Genomic DNA, 14,507 nt, shown 5'->3' with positions numbered 1-14,507 from the left:
CAACTGAAAAGCGGATATACTTTCGATCCATTTCCACTTCATTTGCATTTAATTGGAACTCATGTTTGAGTGAATAATTTACTATTTCGCCCATGGTGGGCTAGCTTGCTTGGCGAACTCTATTGTCATTCTGCAGACACTTGATGCTCAAAATGATGGATTATCGTCTTTCCCGTGTCGTCGTAATATTTTCATATTACATTATTTCGAGTCCGCATCCATTATGTCTGCCTGTGGGTTGCGGCTGGGTTCCTGTTGTTGTTGTGGGGCCACAGAACAGAATTAATAAATGTAAATCGGCAGGAAGTTGTGCAGAAGGCGAGGCGAGTCCTTAAACAGTACTAACAGCCGCATTAATCGGCATTTCTCCGAAAAAAGGGTTCGGCCGAGCACAGCTTTTGCTATTTAATCATTCAAATTGACTTTCTTGCCTGATGGCCGTTAATTTTGAAATCCCTTTTAAAAAAAAACGCTACTCTCATTTTCTGGGCTTTCCTTTCATGCCTGGCCCGTAACTTTGTGTTCCGCTCGAGGCTTATAAGTTTATACCCTCTACTCCATCCATTTTTACCATCTTCTTCGTCTTTTTTCGCGAATTTGTTCCTTTGTCTTTCGCGCCGGAGCGCGCTTAGAGCGCGCTGAGTTTGCATTTGGCTTTCCTTTTAGCATTTTCCACATCCCTTTTTTTTTATTTTTAAGTTTTTAATCAAGATGTTTTAAATGCGGTTCGCCGCTGAATGATGGATTTTTTCACTCTCCATCTCCCTTTCGCTCTGTCTCATTTCTTTTTTTATTTTTTTTTATTTCTGCGCAAAGTAAACAGAAAGTTGGCGGTGTGTTTGGCAAAGATTTATGCAGATAATAAAATGAGTCTTCAAATGTTTAATCAAGTTTTGAACGGCCAGCCCCTTTCGCTGCTTCTGTGTCCAGCTTTCAGTTTTTAGCTTTCAGTTGTGCAGCTTCCAGTTTCCAGCTTGTGCTCCGTAATTAAGGCTCTCGTCCTTGGCGAAAATCTATTCACTGCAAGAGCAACTTTTCAAAAGCAATATAAGCCTGGGGTAAAAACATGTCAAGGACTGCGTCCATTCAGCTCACATTAAAGCCAATGCTTAGAAAAGATGGCCATAAGATCGCAATGTCCACAATTAGCTGCACGGCGCTTCTAGTGCTTCAAAATATTTTTCTGCAGCCAAGTACCATTAACGTTGGCAATGGCAACAGCAACAGCAACAGCAACAGCAACAATCAGTGCTGCAAATCCTATTTACTATAGACCGTGCCCAGGTGCTCCGTGCGTCACAATGAAATGTCTCAAACAATGGTCCAACGTAGTCATAACTGGAAAGAAACTAAAATAAACCAAACTTAACTAAACTAAATGCTGCTTCCGCACGGACAAACAGCTGCAACTTGTTAGACGTCTAGCTGTCGTTGCTTTTATTTGAGCACCCTATGCAGTTGCTAAAAAGGGCATGATAGTCTGCTGAGTAAATTACATATCTAAGACTCTCTACAAGCTCAACTATGCAGCACTCTTGAGCCTAAACAAAATGGATTTTGCACAAATTAATAAAAATAACTGGAAGTATAGGGGGTCTTAGCATTCCTTACAACTCCAAGAACATGCCAACAGTCCGATATAATTAATCATCTAAATTGTGAAGAACTGAAAGGTATAAGATATTTGTCTTTGTGCTATTTGAATCTCAAATCACGTTCATTAAATATTCAATTACTAATTTAATTGTCTGAGCTGACTAAAAAGACTTCAAGCTTTTTTTAACATACAAATAAATTTAAAATAAAATTTGTTTGAATACAAAATTAATAATTATAATAAAAAATTGTTTGCAATTCAGTCACATTTCTTTTAATATTATAATTTTAATTTTATTTCTATTTTTTAGGAATTGAATTTTAATAAAATTATAGATATTTACAAACGTAAATAATAAATAAAAAACTTAAATTAAAAAAAATTAATGATTTAAATATTTTTATCTTTATATTATCCACTTTATGCCGAATCATTTTAAGTTTTTCACAAGTGCTTTATATGGATATTTAATAATACCGATTTAAATATAAAATATTTTTATATTTAATATTTAATATTAACGCAAATTTATATTGAATATTCATATTTTAATGCTAATAACAACAACACTTAAATCATTAAAAACTTGGCCCTTTGCACCATTATTTATATTGAAGAAATCATTTATAGCGCGCATTGCAGCCAGTCATTTAGCCAGGTTTCTTGTTTTCTATAAGCTGTCATGAAAAATATGATTTTACGCGCTGTTCGGTAGTCGCCACAGCCTCCGCCTCCGCCCACGACGCAGCCGCCGCCACGTCGCCAGAATGGGCAGATTTGCGGGCGTAGCCGACGGCGCCTGTTGCCGTGATACCGTAAAATAAATGTTGCTGCCCCACAATTGCAGCAATTGCTGGCGGCGCACAGTTGCCGTCATATTGTCAACTCCGGCCATTGTGTTGTGTTGTGTTCCGCTGCTTTTTCCCCTCTGTTTCGTTTGTGTGCAACAAAATTAGCTTTTACGCTTTATTACCGCAAAGATGGCTAAAGAAAACAATACTCGAGTTGAAATCTGTTCGGCCTGCAGGTTGTCCGACAGGCCATGCTGCCCGACTGCTCGGCTGCCGGCAGTCTGCCAGATCTCGGTGCATTTTGCATTCCTTGGGTTTTATTGTGTTGCCGCCGCTTTTTTGTCGTCAGCATCCGGAAGCTCGCCGGGCAGTCATCAACTCAATTACATTTGCGACCCGCGCGGCGACTTTGATGTTGCTCCGAGCCCCCAACCCAGCTCACAGCACCCACAGCAGCAGCCACAACAACAACAACAACAACAAAAAATGCAAGAGCGTCGCATTGTTCGAGCAGTTGACTGATGCCGTAGACTTCTAAACAATACGCGGCCCGTTGTTGTCTTTTATCTGTCTGCAGCTCCATTGTGCGCTGTCGCGTGTGACGGATGCGACAGGAAGCGTGCGAAGTCTTGATAGCAAAACGTAGACTCTACAAAAACACAACACACAGCATTTCCTCTCCATCTCTCTTTCACTCGCTCTCTCTCTCTCTCTTCGTCCATTATTTAAAGCCTCCCATGGCGATAAACTATGGCAACTGCGGCAACGGAAATATTTCACAGAGATTAGCACAACAAGCCAGCGTTTTGATTAGTTGCCAACGGCCGGGCGACTGTGGCTCAATCTGCAGGACATTAACGGGTTTAGCTTTGTGCCTGAATTTCCAATGCAAATTGAAATGATTGGGAGACCGCATGTGGTCGGCAATGGCTCAGCAGTAGCTGATCCTTGAGCGGATTATCCAGGCAAAGATGCGTCCCAGCATGCTGCAGCTGTGTGTTGCGCCGCAGCCATTGCTGCCCCCCCTGCCCGGCACGACAGGGCTCTAAGCTCAGCTGCGGCTGCTTTGCGGCAGCATCGACAGCCACGCAGAGCCTCTGCTCGCTGGTGCTCAGTTGTCCGCTCTCCTGATGCAAATGCCACTGCGTGACTTGCAGGCCATGGCAGCTGGCCAGCTGCAGCTGCAGCTGGGGCTCCGTGCCAGCCACATGCAGACAGCGGTCGGCGTTGCGCAGGGTGCCGAGGGCGCTGAGGTTCGCGTGCTGCAGCCTGCCAGAAGAGAGCAACGGGTAAAAGTTGATTGATATGGAGCTATCGAATGGAGCTATTGAATTCCCACATTAGTTGCAGGGGGAATGCGTACCTCAGCTCTGGGCTCACATGTCGCATGAGCCAGTCGAAGGGCCGGCAGTTCAGTTCAGCTTTTATCTGTGCCGGATCGTAGCTGGGCTGGCTGACTGTGCGGAGATTCAATGGAATTTGCCTGGCCGACGGTTTGAGGGCGTAGAACAAATATTTGTACTCGTCCAGCCAGGACTCGGCTATGATTTTTGAATTGCTGCGGAATACAGAATATAAGCGGAGCGAGCGGTCAGTATGTAAGCAATCGCATTGCGTGCTGGGAATGTTTATATTAAACGGTGCCCCACGGAGCCGCACAAGCGTCTGGCTGAAATAAATTGAAAAATACCAAAGGCCACCGCGCTTTTCACACCTAAGCTAGTCGTTGGCCAAACAAAAACGAACAACAACTACAACAACAACGAAAACTGAATAGAAAACCTTTCGACGGGTCACTTCAACCTACCGCAAATATGTCGCCTGTGCGCTGTCCAGCTGCACCCTCTCCAGCTCCTGTTCCAGCTCCAGCTCCTTCTCCTGCTTCTGCTTCTGCTCCTGCCCGAACTGAAGTGGAAACTCAAAGGCATGGGCCGGCCGGAAAATATGTCCAATTCGACTGCAGGGCACGATCTCAATTTGTCCGCCGCAAAGCCACAACTTAATGGCCAACTCAATGGACTCGCCACCCCAAATCTACAGAGCAAAAGGAAATGAGATGTTGCTCTGCACTTTTTAGTTTCTCTCTCCCTCTCTCACTCTCTCTCCCTCTATCTCTGTCTCCCCACAATTCCCTCAGTACTCAATTCAGTGTACGGCGCAAAGTTGTGTGTCATGGCTTGACATAAGCAATTAGCACACACTTGCCACAAGCACAAGTTAATTAGGTGCGGGCGCTTACCTCCAGATGCGGATTGAAGCCATGCAGCTTGTGGAACGACTCGCGCGAGATCACCAAGATGCCACCCGCGAAGGCTGGACTGGCATATGGCTGCGCCAGCGCCTCCTTCTCGGCCAGCACCCGGGGCAGCCAATGGAAGTGCAGGCTCCAATCGAAGCCGCCTTTCAGCAACTCATTCCCGGCCATGTAGCTCAAGGTCTCGGGTTCAATGGGATCCAGCACCGGGCTGACCGCAAGCCTAGAGTTCAGCGCCAGCCTCTCCAGCAGGGGCTCCAGCCAGCCATCATTGACCTCGCAGTGACTGTCCAGAAACAGCAAATAATGGCCGCTGGCCAGCCGAGCGCCCTCGTTGCGTGACCAAATCAGGCCCTTGCGGCTCAGATTGCGTCTGAAGATGAGTGTGGGCCGCCCCCGCTGCACATTTGCTGCGGTCATGTGCCGTTCGAGACTCGCCAGCAGGCCGGCTGCGAATGGCGAATTGTGAATGGAGAGCGGGAGAGAAATACATGAGAGAGAATGTCAATATTGCAGCTCCTTGCAAGGCTTACCATCCTCACTGCCGTCGTCTATGACAATGAGCTCGTGCAGATACTCCTCGGGCGTTCGACTGATCAGCGTTAAGATCGTGCGCAGCAGCATCGAGCGCGCCTCATTATGAAAGCAAATCACAACGCTGAGCTTGGCCCGGCTGGCTTGAGGCAGCCTATAGCGGCGCCTGTTGCAGCTGCAAGTAATTATATATCAAGTTTAAGTTTCCATGGCTGACTGACTGCCAGATACCCTGTATAGCTCATAATATGTTATTGGTTTATTATGATATAATATAGAGATCTATTTAACCTATTTAAGCTTCTTTCTTATTTATAAATAATCACTTCTCAATCTATTCGTTGCTATACAGACCTGTGATGTCGTGTCGTTGGCAGGAGACGCACGGCAGCCAGATTGTCGCTCAGCTGGCGATTGTATTGATAGAGTGCGTGCGGCTGATCGGGCGTATGCGTAATAAACTCGCGCCATTCGAGTTGGTGTAGGCTCAGTTGTTGCTGCTGCAACAGCAACTGGAAAACACACACACACACATACATATATATACACATAAAAATTGTTGTCAATGCTAAATATTGATGTACTCAACACTCACTCGATGGCTGATTAATTCATCGATTAGGCCAAAGCGCACTACCAAAACGACAATCAGCAATTGCATGGCCAATACAGTCAAGACGCCGAGCAGGCAACAGCGCAGCCGGCGATGCAGGCGGCCGGACATCGCGGCGTTTGCGACCGACTGTATGCCACATGCTGGCAGCAAACGCGAAAACCCGTAACGCCGCACGCGTCGTCAATGAATGCGCACCGTAATCGGGTTTCTGGGCAAATGAATATCAGCTGAAAACCGATATTTCAGGTGTGTTTACTTGCTTCGATGTAGCCATGAGTGTGTGTCGTCATAAAAAGCTGAAAATTGAAAACATAAAACTGGTCGCTCAATTTTTCCCCCCTCTCTCTCTCTCTTTCTTGCTCGAGCTAGCCCTCTCGCTTGCTCCCACTATCTGGCTGGCTGCTGTCAAACTTGTTGCTGATAAGCAGTTCGATAAGTTTGGCAAATATTTGTGTGCAGCTCGCAAGGTGTTAATTATACCACATGAAATCTATATATTTATTACCTGTCATGCCTGTCAGTTAGTGGGCGTACACATACACACATATCTCCGAAAATACATATAGATTTACAAAACAAATTAATATATTGCGTGTTATCATTTGTAATCACAGTTTGCTATTTCAATTACATAATATAAAAGCACTTGACAAAGTTTTTTGCTTGGATTAGTTCGGAGGGCGATGGATTAGACAATATCTGTTTGTGCTTGTTGTTAAAATAATAATTTATATATTTACAAATTACAATTAACTGAAAGAGAATAATAACATCATGTGTTTTTAATGATTGTTTATTTAATTTTATTTTACTTTCGTTATAAGCCAACCAGAGTTATAAACACACATATATAACATAGATATACACATTTATATTTTCAAAAATAATAAAAAAGAAAAATAGTCCCAGCTTTGGTTGATCGTATCTAAACATTTCAAAACCGAGCTATGCATTAGCTCCATTCGTATTCCATTAAACTAGAATTTATTTGCAATTGCTTATCTTCTAAATCTTGGTTACATGTCAGAGCCAAGCCTATGGGGAATTAGTTGGTTAAAATAAATGTTTATGGCTTTAACAATGAAACCTAAATAAATTGAAAATGAAACATGGCCTGACCTGGGCTAAACAAATAATCAGTCGGCTTAGTCATACTCGCATTGCTCCCCTACTGCATTGATATCGATTATCAGCCCATTTGAGAGTGAAGTCAGCTGATATGAGTAAGCAAGCAAGCTTCATGCTTTTTCTGATGTGATTTAATTTGAAATTGTTTAGCAAAGCGGAAGTAACTCATTCACTTAGCAACAAATCGAATGCCACACACACACACACACACACACATACAGAGACACACACGCACACATACAAAGCAGGTAAATTGAAGTGTTACTTCCGCATTGCATTAGGGTACAGATGCTACGTGTTGTTGCTGTTGATGTTGTTGTTGTTGTTACTACCATTGCCAGTGCTGTCCAGCTGCTGATTGACTTACGTGTTCCTCGTTTTAGTTTTCGGTTTGTCGTTGTAAATTTGTTGCCAGCTTTTACGTGCAACGGAAATGCATTTTCCTAGTCACGTTCAACTGCCAGACCCAAGCCAGACCCAGACTCAGACTCAGACAACTCCGCAGACCAATGTCCAGTTGTTGTTGTTGTTGTTGTTGTTACCGCTGCTGTTGCTGTCCACAGGTTAGCTAAGAAATATAACCCAAATGGCGCAACAGCGACTGGCAAAGATTCAGATTCATGTATTTCTCTTTGCATTTTTTAAGCCCAGCCAGCTCTATTCCTTTTATTATTTTCTCTGGTTGGCCCCGGCTCACTCGGCGCGCCAATTTATTAGATGGCGCGTGATCCATGTTTGCCTCCATGCTCCATAGATTAAAGTGCTTTTTAATGATGCACCAGCAGCGATCTCTAATTGTATGCAGTGTCGCGTGCGCAGCTCCATAATTAAATAGGCGCCGCTTGAGGGCCACGACCGGGAGTATTTCGACGGCAGCAAATTCAATATTCAATATGTTTTCAATTTGCCATTGTTGGCTATGGGCATGGCAATCGCATCAAAGGCAAACGCAAATGCCGTGAAGCAAATAAAAATAAAACGAAATTATGTCAATAAATGAATTATAAGGCGCACGCACAACGCTGCGTATACGCGATGCCCAACAGCTCAGCTAGTCAAAGCACACAGACAACGCAGCACCTAATGGCCATGTAAATGTGCCTCTCTCTCTCTCTCTCTCTCTCTCTCTCGCACACTCCACTCCTTTCTCGATGTGTGTGTCGCCATGATTATTATTATATTGCCACTTACACATGCGTGGGCCGCCGTGTGTGTTATGATAATGTTAACAGCCGAGCTTCTAAAATTTTATTAGCCGTCGACTTATGGAACTTTGAAAATAATAACAACAGCAGAGAAAGTGTTTTACCCATCCTCACACAGCTTTTCGCTCTCCCTCTCTCTCTCTCTCTAGCTCTGTCTCTCATTCTGTTATGCAGAGCTCTTGCTTCTCGAGCATAAAGAATATTGAGGAAATTGCTTTCTTTGCACTCACGGCTCAGCATTGAGGCAGCCAGGACTTTCCAGGACTTGCCACGACGGGGCGCACTCATTTCGAAATTGCTGCGTATTATCATAAAATTTTATATACACACACACAACCACACACACACACACACACAGGCACTCGCACAGAGTACGTGCATACTCATACAAATGCTTTGGCGATTTGTTTTGCTTTGTTTGTTTCTTTCTCTTTTTTCCGGCACAATTTTTCGCAAATATTTTCATTGAGGTTTTTGGTTTTTATTTTCATTTTTGTTTTCTTTTTTGCTGCATACTTGGCCTACACAAACGTGTTTAGTTTACAGTGCATATGAAAGTATTTTCTAAAATATTTGTACACGTACAATTCAGTTGGCCGGAGCAGCGCTGCAGCTCCAAATATTTGATTTGATGTCAAGCATTAATGCTCGAAAATTTCATTTCGAGTTCTTTGTAGCAAAAAGACAAAACGAACTGTAAAATAAGAGAATAGAGGAAAATAAAAGAAAAACGAAAATCGTATAATTTGAATGATTTCCCATTTGCAGTTGGCATAAAAGAGAGAAACATTTTAATGATGTTTACACAGTTTTCATGTGCCATTCCATTTACCGGCAGTCGGTGCCGTCTGTTTCACAGCATTATGTGCTTTATTTCGATTGACTAGAACTTTTCACTATGCCTGGCGGAGTACTTTAGTTGATGACATTATCGCTGCAATACAAAAGCTTTCTTTTGCCATCCGCCATCCGCCCCGGCGTAGTGCTTGTCTGTCTGTTGGTCTTGGGAGGCTGCTGCCACTTCATTTCTGAGTTTACAAAGTTTTTTGTTGATGAAACAAACACCGTGAGCGAGCACAGACACACACAGACAGTCAGACAGACAGCCAGACAGAAAGATGGTCCATTGAATGGATGTGACATGATTCGTGAAACCAGCAAATGTGAGTATCTCAGTATTTACATTTTTGCCAACTGCCAACCATTTGACAGCGGAAATTTGTCATTAATTTAATTGCTCAGTTTGACTTTATTTATTTATTATTCAAATATTTTGAATTGAATCTTCAAATGTCTCTGGAAAGTTTCTAATTTTCATTCAAACTTTCCTTTTCCCTTCTTCATCATAGTTGAAGTGGCTGCTTAAACGATCTCCTCGTCCACTATGGACGCGGCAGCTGTTCGGAGCATTTTGCTTATGAGCCTTTTCTCTCTCAGCAGCCTCACATAGACATCGGCGTTCGATGGTACGGAACAATTATGACCATTAATGTTCATGCCACAGAAGGCGCCTTTCCACACGTAGGGTAGTCCATAGCTTCGAATGCATTCATCTGTGTATTGGGTATTCTCCACGCAGTGCACGGCGGGTGCTAACATCCTCGCATCCCTATTGAGAGTCTGGCATTGATCGAGTGGCATTTGAGGCACGAATCTCGGGATCGGCCTGGAATAGTTCTTATCCCAATTCAGTTGCATAACATTGTCCTGGGGCCTCACGGCCTGCGTGCAAAAGGGAGGCGGTGTATCAAACTCTTGGTCCAGCGGCTTTTCCAGATGCAAAAAGGACAACAGATTAGAGCCACTCGACATCGTGTAATCTGAGGAAGGCGAGCTACTGGACGCTGTTTGGGCGGTGCCATCGGTGAAATGCACAATGATCTTGGGTGGCTCCTTCCTGTCCAGACAGCTCGTGACTGTGAGCACCGTCCGGTTGTTGACCACGATTCCGGAGCAGATGATATTATAATTGAACCTAAGATACACCAGATGTGAGAGCAAATCCTTCTGTTTAGATCTAGAACGCCGACTGTGACGATGGTTGATGGCCCAATGGGCAGGATTGTATCCAAAGTGGGGTCTCCAATCGTTCCATTTATACGCCATTTTGATCAAAGAATTGCCCGCTTTATCCGGCGACAATTTATCAGCCCTCAACTCACTCTGCTGGCAGACAAGCAAGAGCACTAGGGCTAGTCGTATGATTTTTGATAGCATTTCAAGTAGCGAGCAGTGACAGCGGTACCAGAGTCTATGTCTGTTTCCACTTTGAGTAGCTCACACCTGTGTCTTATGCATTTTGCTACAGTTGATGACGTTGGAACTGTGCATTCGATAAGGTGCAACAGGTTGCATCGAATCGATTCATTGCAGCCATTACTACGCCGCAACTTGGACTCTTATTGCTTTCAGATGAACTCAGGTTTACTTATTTTCGAATGTTATTTGCGTTGTATGTAAAGTTAATGGATACCAAGATTTTGTAATTTACAGATTTTGGATACCACTTGTGCTTTGGAATGTACACACATTTTAACCATATGATTACGCTCTGAAAGTTTCATTAAGATTGTATATCTACAAAAGATATTAATCAATAAATAAATTGTCATAATACTGCCCACATTGCAGCGCAGCCCAAGCGCAGCCGCTGCTTACTGCGCAATTAGCAGAGCGCGTGCTTATCAGTGCATGTGTATGCATGTGTGCATAAAAGAAGTGCAGAATGAGTAGAATATCAGCTTAGAGGGTTCAGGGTATCTCCTAGTCGAGCAGCCTCGACTGGAGTCTTCTTACTTGGTTTATTCTGGATAAGGGTATACAAAATGCCATACAAAACAGATTTAATATCCAGGAACCTATAAAATTTTGTCTTCCACCTGGGATTCGATGATTCTAGCTACCATTCTTCTTTCGAATGCCTTCTTATTCAGAACGAGGGCATACAGATCGAATTTCCTGCTCGGGAGGCACCTCCGACCCATCAAGTTGATGCCACATATTTGATCTTTGAAAATAAGCGGGGAGCCGTAGTTACCGGAACAGCCAGTGAAATTAGACTCATTCGTATTCCCGATGCAAACTAAAAACGCATCTGCATAGCTGAAAGTCGTCTCATTTACCATAGCGCGACAATATTTATGGGGCTTTACTGTGACCAATTCATTGATCACCCCATGTGGCCCATATAAGGACACCTGGGCCCAATCCTCAGGCTCCAGCAGCTTGGTGCAGGTGGCGGGTATTATGGCATCATCTATCAGAGGCTGGTTCAGGTTGATTTCGGCTATCGTATAATTGTCAGCCATTGTTACAGATGTGGAATTTACTGTAATCATCTTGCCCTTTAAGGTCTGTATAGTTATGTGATCTGATTTTATGTCCTTGACGCATTTCATAGTGGTAGCCACAACACGGCTGCCTATCAGTGTTCCCATGCAAACATTTTTCCGGCCGTCAAAGATGCGCACCATTAGTTGGTCCACGTTCACTTTCTTGATGGGTCCCAGTCGGCCCACGCTTCCAGCTGTTTCGTTTCGATTTACATTCACCGTAAGCTCGCCAGGTGCAGCTGTGGTGTCTGCCGCAAAGTGGGAATACCGCGGCACTGGGCTGTAGTCCTTCTGTAAGCCGTGCCTATGCTGTCGCCTGTAATCGGACAGCATATAGCGATGATAGTGATATTGGGGCTCTACGCTGGTCAACTCGCCGGCAAGGAGAATCGATAGCGATAATAGCGACAGGTGAAGCGTTGTCATCGTTGGAAACTCGCTTCTAACTGCCTGAAATGCAAATCAGTGTATATCTCAGCCCCGTCAAGGTTTGTTTACACAATCTGTTTCTGACATGCTACAGTCCATTTCTCGGTCTAATAGAAGTAAATGGATTGATAGCCGTATCGGTGACCTGTTTATAGATTGGACGAGAAAGATTTTTGAAAATGGATGGAAATATATACTTATGTACTATATATATATATTTATTAAATTTTTATTTTGAATCATTTTGCTTTAGTACAAAAGATATGACAGGAGCTTCCTTTGAATCCTGTGTTACCATCAGACGATGTAAACTGAACTATGCCTTTGCTGCCGGTGTAGTTACTTCTGATGTATTTACCACTTCTGTAGATTGTGTAATTTGTGGCTCTGATGTTGTAGAATTCTCTGTTGGTCCAGCTGCACTTGGTGTTGTAGAATCCGGTGTTGGTCCAGCTGCCCCAGGTGTTGTAGAATCCGGTGTTGGTCCACTTGGCGCTGCTGTTGTAGAATTCGGTGTTGGTCCACTTGGCGCTGCTGTTGTAGAATTCGGTGTTGGTCCACTTGGCGCTGCTGTTGTAGATTTATTCGTTGATTCCGTTTCAGTTTCAGTCCATGCTTCAGTTTGCTCCGATTCAATATTTGTTGTAGTTTCTTCACTGTCATCAAGGATGTCGGCTTCAGACGGCAATTTTGTTGATGGAGTAAATATTCTTCCAATGGAGTCTGCAGTTGTGTCCATATACAGTTTATATCTTTTTGTTGTGCGTCCTTTACTGTATTCGCCCGTGCCCGTGAAGGCTCTAAGCATATCGGTAGCGCGCTGTATGAATGGCACCGTGTAATGCATGGTATAGTAAACATCGGCTATCACACTTCCCTCCAACTCTTCACAGTTCTCGCCATAGATGTTGATGCCAGCCAGCTTTTTGTCAATGATCATCGGATCGCCGGGACGTGTGCTGCAGCCGCGCTTATTGCTCTTCACGCAGACCAAATCATCGTCAAAGGGAATTTTTCTTTTGCCAATATTGCGGAAGGCCTTCTTGCATTTTTTTTTGGAGACCAGCCTGGTCTTCAGCAGGGTTATATCGCGTGTGTAGGAATCTACATAGGATACCAGCACATGGGCGTTCGGCTTTGGCACCCTTCGGTACAGTTCAATGTAGCGATACGTTCCCTTTTTTAATTTTGTGTGCAATGCCAGAAGTGCTATCCTATGAACATCTTGATGCTGATACCTTCCGGCGGGCAAAAAGAATGCTTTCACGGGATAGACAACTCGCTCTCTTTTTCCGAAGTGATTGCCAGGCTGTATACTCATATCCCTAGCCTTGAATTCGTACGATGGGTCCAGCTCGTTGGCCAGAAAACAACGGGAGGACGTGATGATCATACGGCGTGAGATAAGAGCTCCGGCACAAATCACCGAACCTTTGTACAGAACGTTCACGTAGTAGCTCAGGTGAATACTGGGATCAAATGGTGGCAAAGTTTTTTTTATGTTCGGATTGAAATCACGTAAAAACAATGCTGTTGCATTATAGTCAACGTGCTTGGAGCTCATGTGCGCCCTATTGTAATAGGTTGGACGATGATACTTCTCATCGAACGAGCTCAGCCATTTCCCAGCGGCAATATGCACACTGATCACTGCCAACAGAATCACAAATTTGTCCTTATGCCGTTGCATCTCTAGTTCTACTGATTGCAAACCTGAAAATGTTTCACTAAATACCCATGCGCTTACCATGTCGAATGTAAAACAATTCCAATTGGACACGATTTTTAGATCAACTATATTTACATAAAGTAATGTTTTATTCTGAAGTCAAGGGTTTGTCAGCTAGTGGTAATCATTCAGCAAGTGAAAGGTAAGTGTATTGTCAATATTCGACTTTCGGCTTTCCCCCTAACGGCCTTTGAATTGCACTCAACAGGTGTTCAGCATTCCTCAAAGCAGAAGGAAATGCCAAAGATTGAGGCAAAGCCTATAAATATCAACAAAAAGGAAATGAAATAATATTATTTCAGATGATGCTAATTGGCATACGGGGGCCGTTCACGACATTATCCCGTGACAAGCAGCCGGTATGTTTGAAATTAAAAATGGAAAATGTTATCATCAATGTGCGACTGGATGAATGTGAAAAGGACTGAATGAGCGGAAGCTGCCAAAGAACTATGTAACGAAGGTTATAGATAATTAATTTACGTTGATTAAAGTTGCCACAGCTGTCAGAGGCAAAGGAGGCCGTCGACAAAGTGCAGCCTGTTGTCGAGACAGCCGGAAATTGGAGTGTTTGCAATATGTGCGCTGGGCAAGGGCAAGGCTGGGCAAGCTGAGCTCCAGCCCAGGCATAGGTATTTCCAACTGACGGCGACGGCGTCTAATTGATGGGCTGCAGTCAAAGTCTTTTTTATGCAAATGCTCTAAAGTTGGTAGCCAACTGACTAACTGACTAACTGCCTAACTGACTGCATGTCCTCTGTCGACTGTCCTCCGTCGTCTGTCGACTGGCTGCCCGGTTCGGGCTCACTCATCAATTATCTAGAATATGTTACACTTGACACATAACTTCACTGACATATGCTTACTAGGCCGTCAGCTGCGTCAGCTGCGC

The 14,507-nt window shown here is 44.0% G+C and overlaps 3 protein-coding genes and 1 long non-coding RNA gene across 5 annotated transcripts; 1 reads left to right on the top strand and 3 right to left on the bottom strand.

The window, feature by feature from the left end:
• Nucleotides 1-2,549: 2,549 nt before the first annotated feature.
• On the bottom strand, nt 2,550-5,940 carry LOC6574939 (putative polypeptide N-acetylgalactosaminyltransferase 13). Of its 2 annotated transcripts, XM_002000931.4 has the most exons (7): nt 5,772-5,938; nt 5,531-5,688; nt 5,176-5,351; nt 4,628-5,091; nt 4,196-4,422; nt 3,752-3,946; nt 2,550-3,657 (listed from the first exon to the last, which is right to left on the bottom strand). In XM_002000931.4, the coding sequence occupies exons 1-7, from the start codon at nt 5,898-5,900 to the stop codon at nt 3,252-3,254; spliced, it is 1,755 nt and encodes a 584-aa protein (XP_002000967.2). In that variant the 5' UTR covers nt 5,901-5,938; the 3' UTR covers nt 2,550-3,251. The 2 variants fall into 2 exon arrangements, 1 of the variants encoding a protein (XP_002000967.2); XR_001449598.3 differs by lacking the exon at nt 4,196-4,422 and having other exon boundaries at nt 3,565-3,657; nt 5,772-5,940.
• Nucleotides 5,941-9,354: 3,414 nt separating this feature from the next.
• Nucleotides 9,355-11,926, bottom strand: LOC6574937. The gene is made up of 2 exons (XM_044007977.1): nt 10,993-11,926; nt 9,355-10,393 (listed from the first exon to the last, which is right to left on the bottom strand). The coding sequence occupies exons 1-2, from the start codon at nt 11,881-11,883 to the stop codon at nt 9,488-9,490; spliced, it is 1,797 nt and encodes a 598-aa protein (XP_043863912.1). The 5' UTR covers nt 11,884-11,926; the 3' UTR covers nt 9,355-9,487.
• A 173-nt stretch (nt 11,927-12,099) lies between these two features.
• LOC6574936 lies at nt 12,100-13,582 on the bottom strand. Its single transcript, XM_002000928.4, has 2 exons — nt 12,448-13,582; nt 12,100-12,411 (listed from the first exon to the last, which is right to left on the bottom strand). The coding sequence occupies exons 1-2, from the start codon at nt 13,574-13,576 to the stop codon at nt 12,203-12,205; spliced, it is 1,338 nt and encodes a 445-aa protein (XP_002000964.3). The 5' UTR covers nt 13,577-13,582; the 3' UTR covers nt 12,100-12,202.
• Nucleotides 13,583-13,716: 134 nt separating this feature from the next.
• Nucleotides 13,717-14,177, top strand: LOC122757004. Its single transcript, XR_006356886.1, has 2 exons — nt 13,717-13,757; nt 13,824-14,177. It is a non-coding gene; the product is annotated as an uncharacterized LOC122757004 (long non-coding RNA).
• The last annotated feature ends 330 nt before the right edge of the window (nt 14,178-14,507 follow it).

This window comes from Drosophila mojavensis, unplaced genomic scaffold (assembly GCF_018153725.1).
Source record: "Drosophila mojavensis isolate 15081-1352.22 unplaced genomic scaffold, ASM1815372v1 contig_231, whole genome shotgun sequence".
Classification (NCBI taxonomy): domain Eukaryota; kingdom Metazoa; phylum Arthropoda; class Insecta; order Diptera; family Drosophilidae; genus Drosophila; species Drosophila mojavensis.
Note: the sequence above shows the minus strand (reverse complement) of the source record. Positions and strands in the feature narration are given on the sequence as shown.

Bases quoted from the DNA above. Each gene is read 5' to 3' on its own strand.
- LOC6574936 (XM_002000928.4), bottom strand. From the start codon at position 13,576: ATGCAACGGCATAAGGACAAATTTGTGATTCTGTTGGCAGTGATCAGT. The intron at 12,412-12,447 runs GTGGACCAACAC...CAGCAGCGCCAA, and splicing joins ATCTACAACAGCAGCGCCAA to GTGGACCAACACCGAATTCT.
- LOC6574939 (XM_002000931.4), bottom strand. From the start codon at position 5,900: ATGTCCGGCCGCCTGCATCGCCGGCTGCGCTGTTGCCTGCTCGGCGTC. The intron at 4,423-4,627 runs GTAAGCGCCCGC...TTTGCTCTGTAG, and splicing joins GCTTCAATCCGCATCTGGAG to ATTTGGGGTGGCGAGTCCAT. The intron at 3,658-3,751 runs GTACGCATTCCC...CTCTTCTGGCAG, and splicing joins CATGTGAGCCCAGAGCTGAG to GCTGCAGCACGCGAACCTCA.
- LOC6574937 (XM_044007977.1), bottom strand. From the start codon at position 11,883: ATGACAACGCTTCACCTGTCGCTATTATCGCTATCGATTCTCCTTGCC. The intron at 10,394-10,992 runs ATTTTATAGGTT...TGAGCTACTCAA, and splicing joins AATCCCAGGTGGAAGACAAA to AGTGGAAACAGACATAGACT.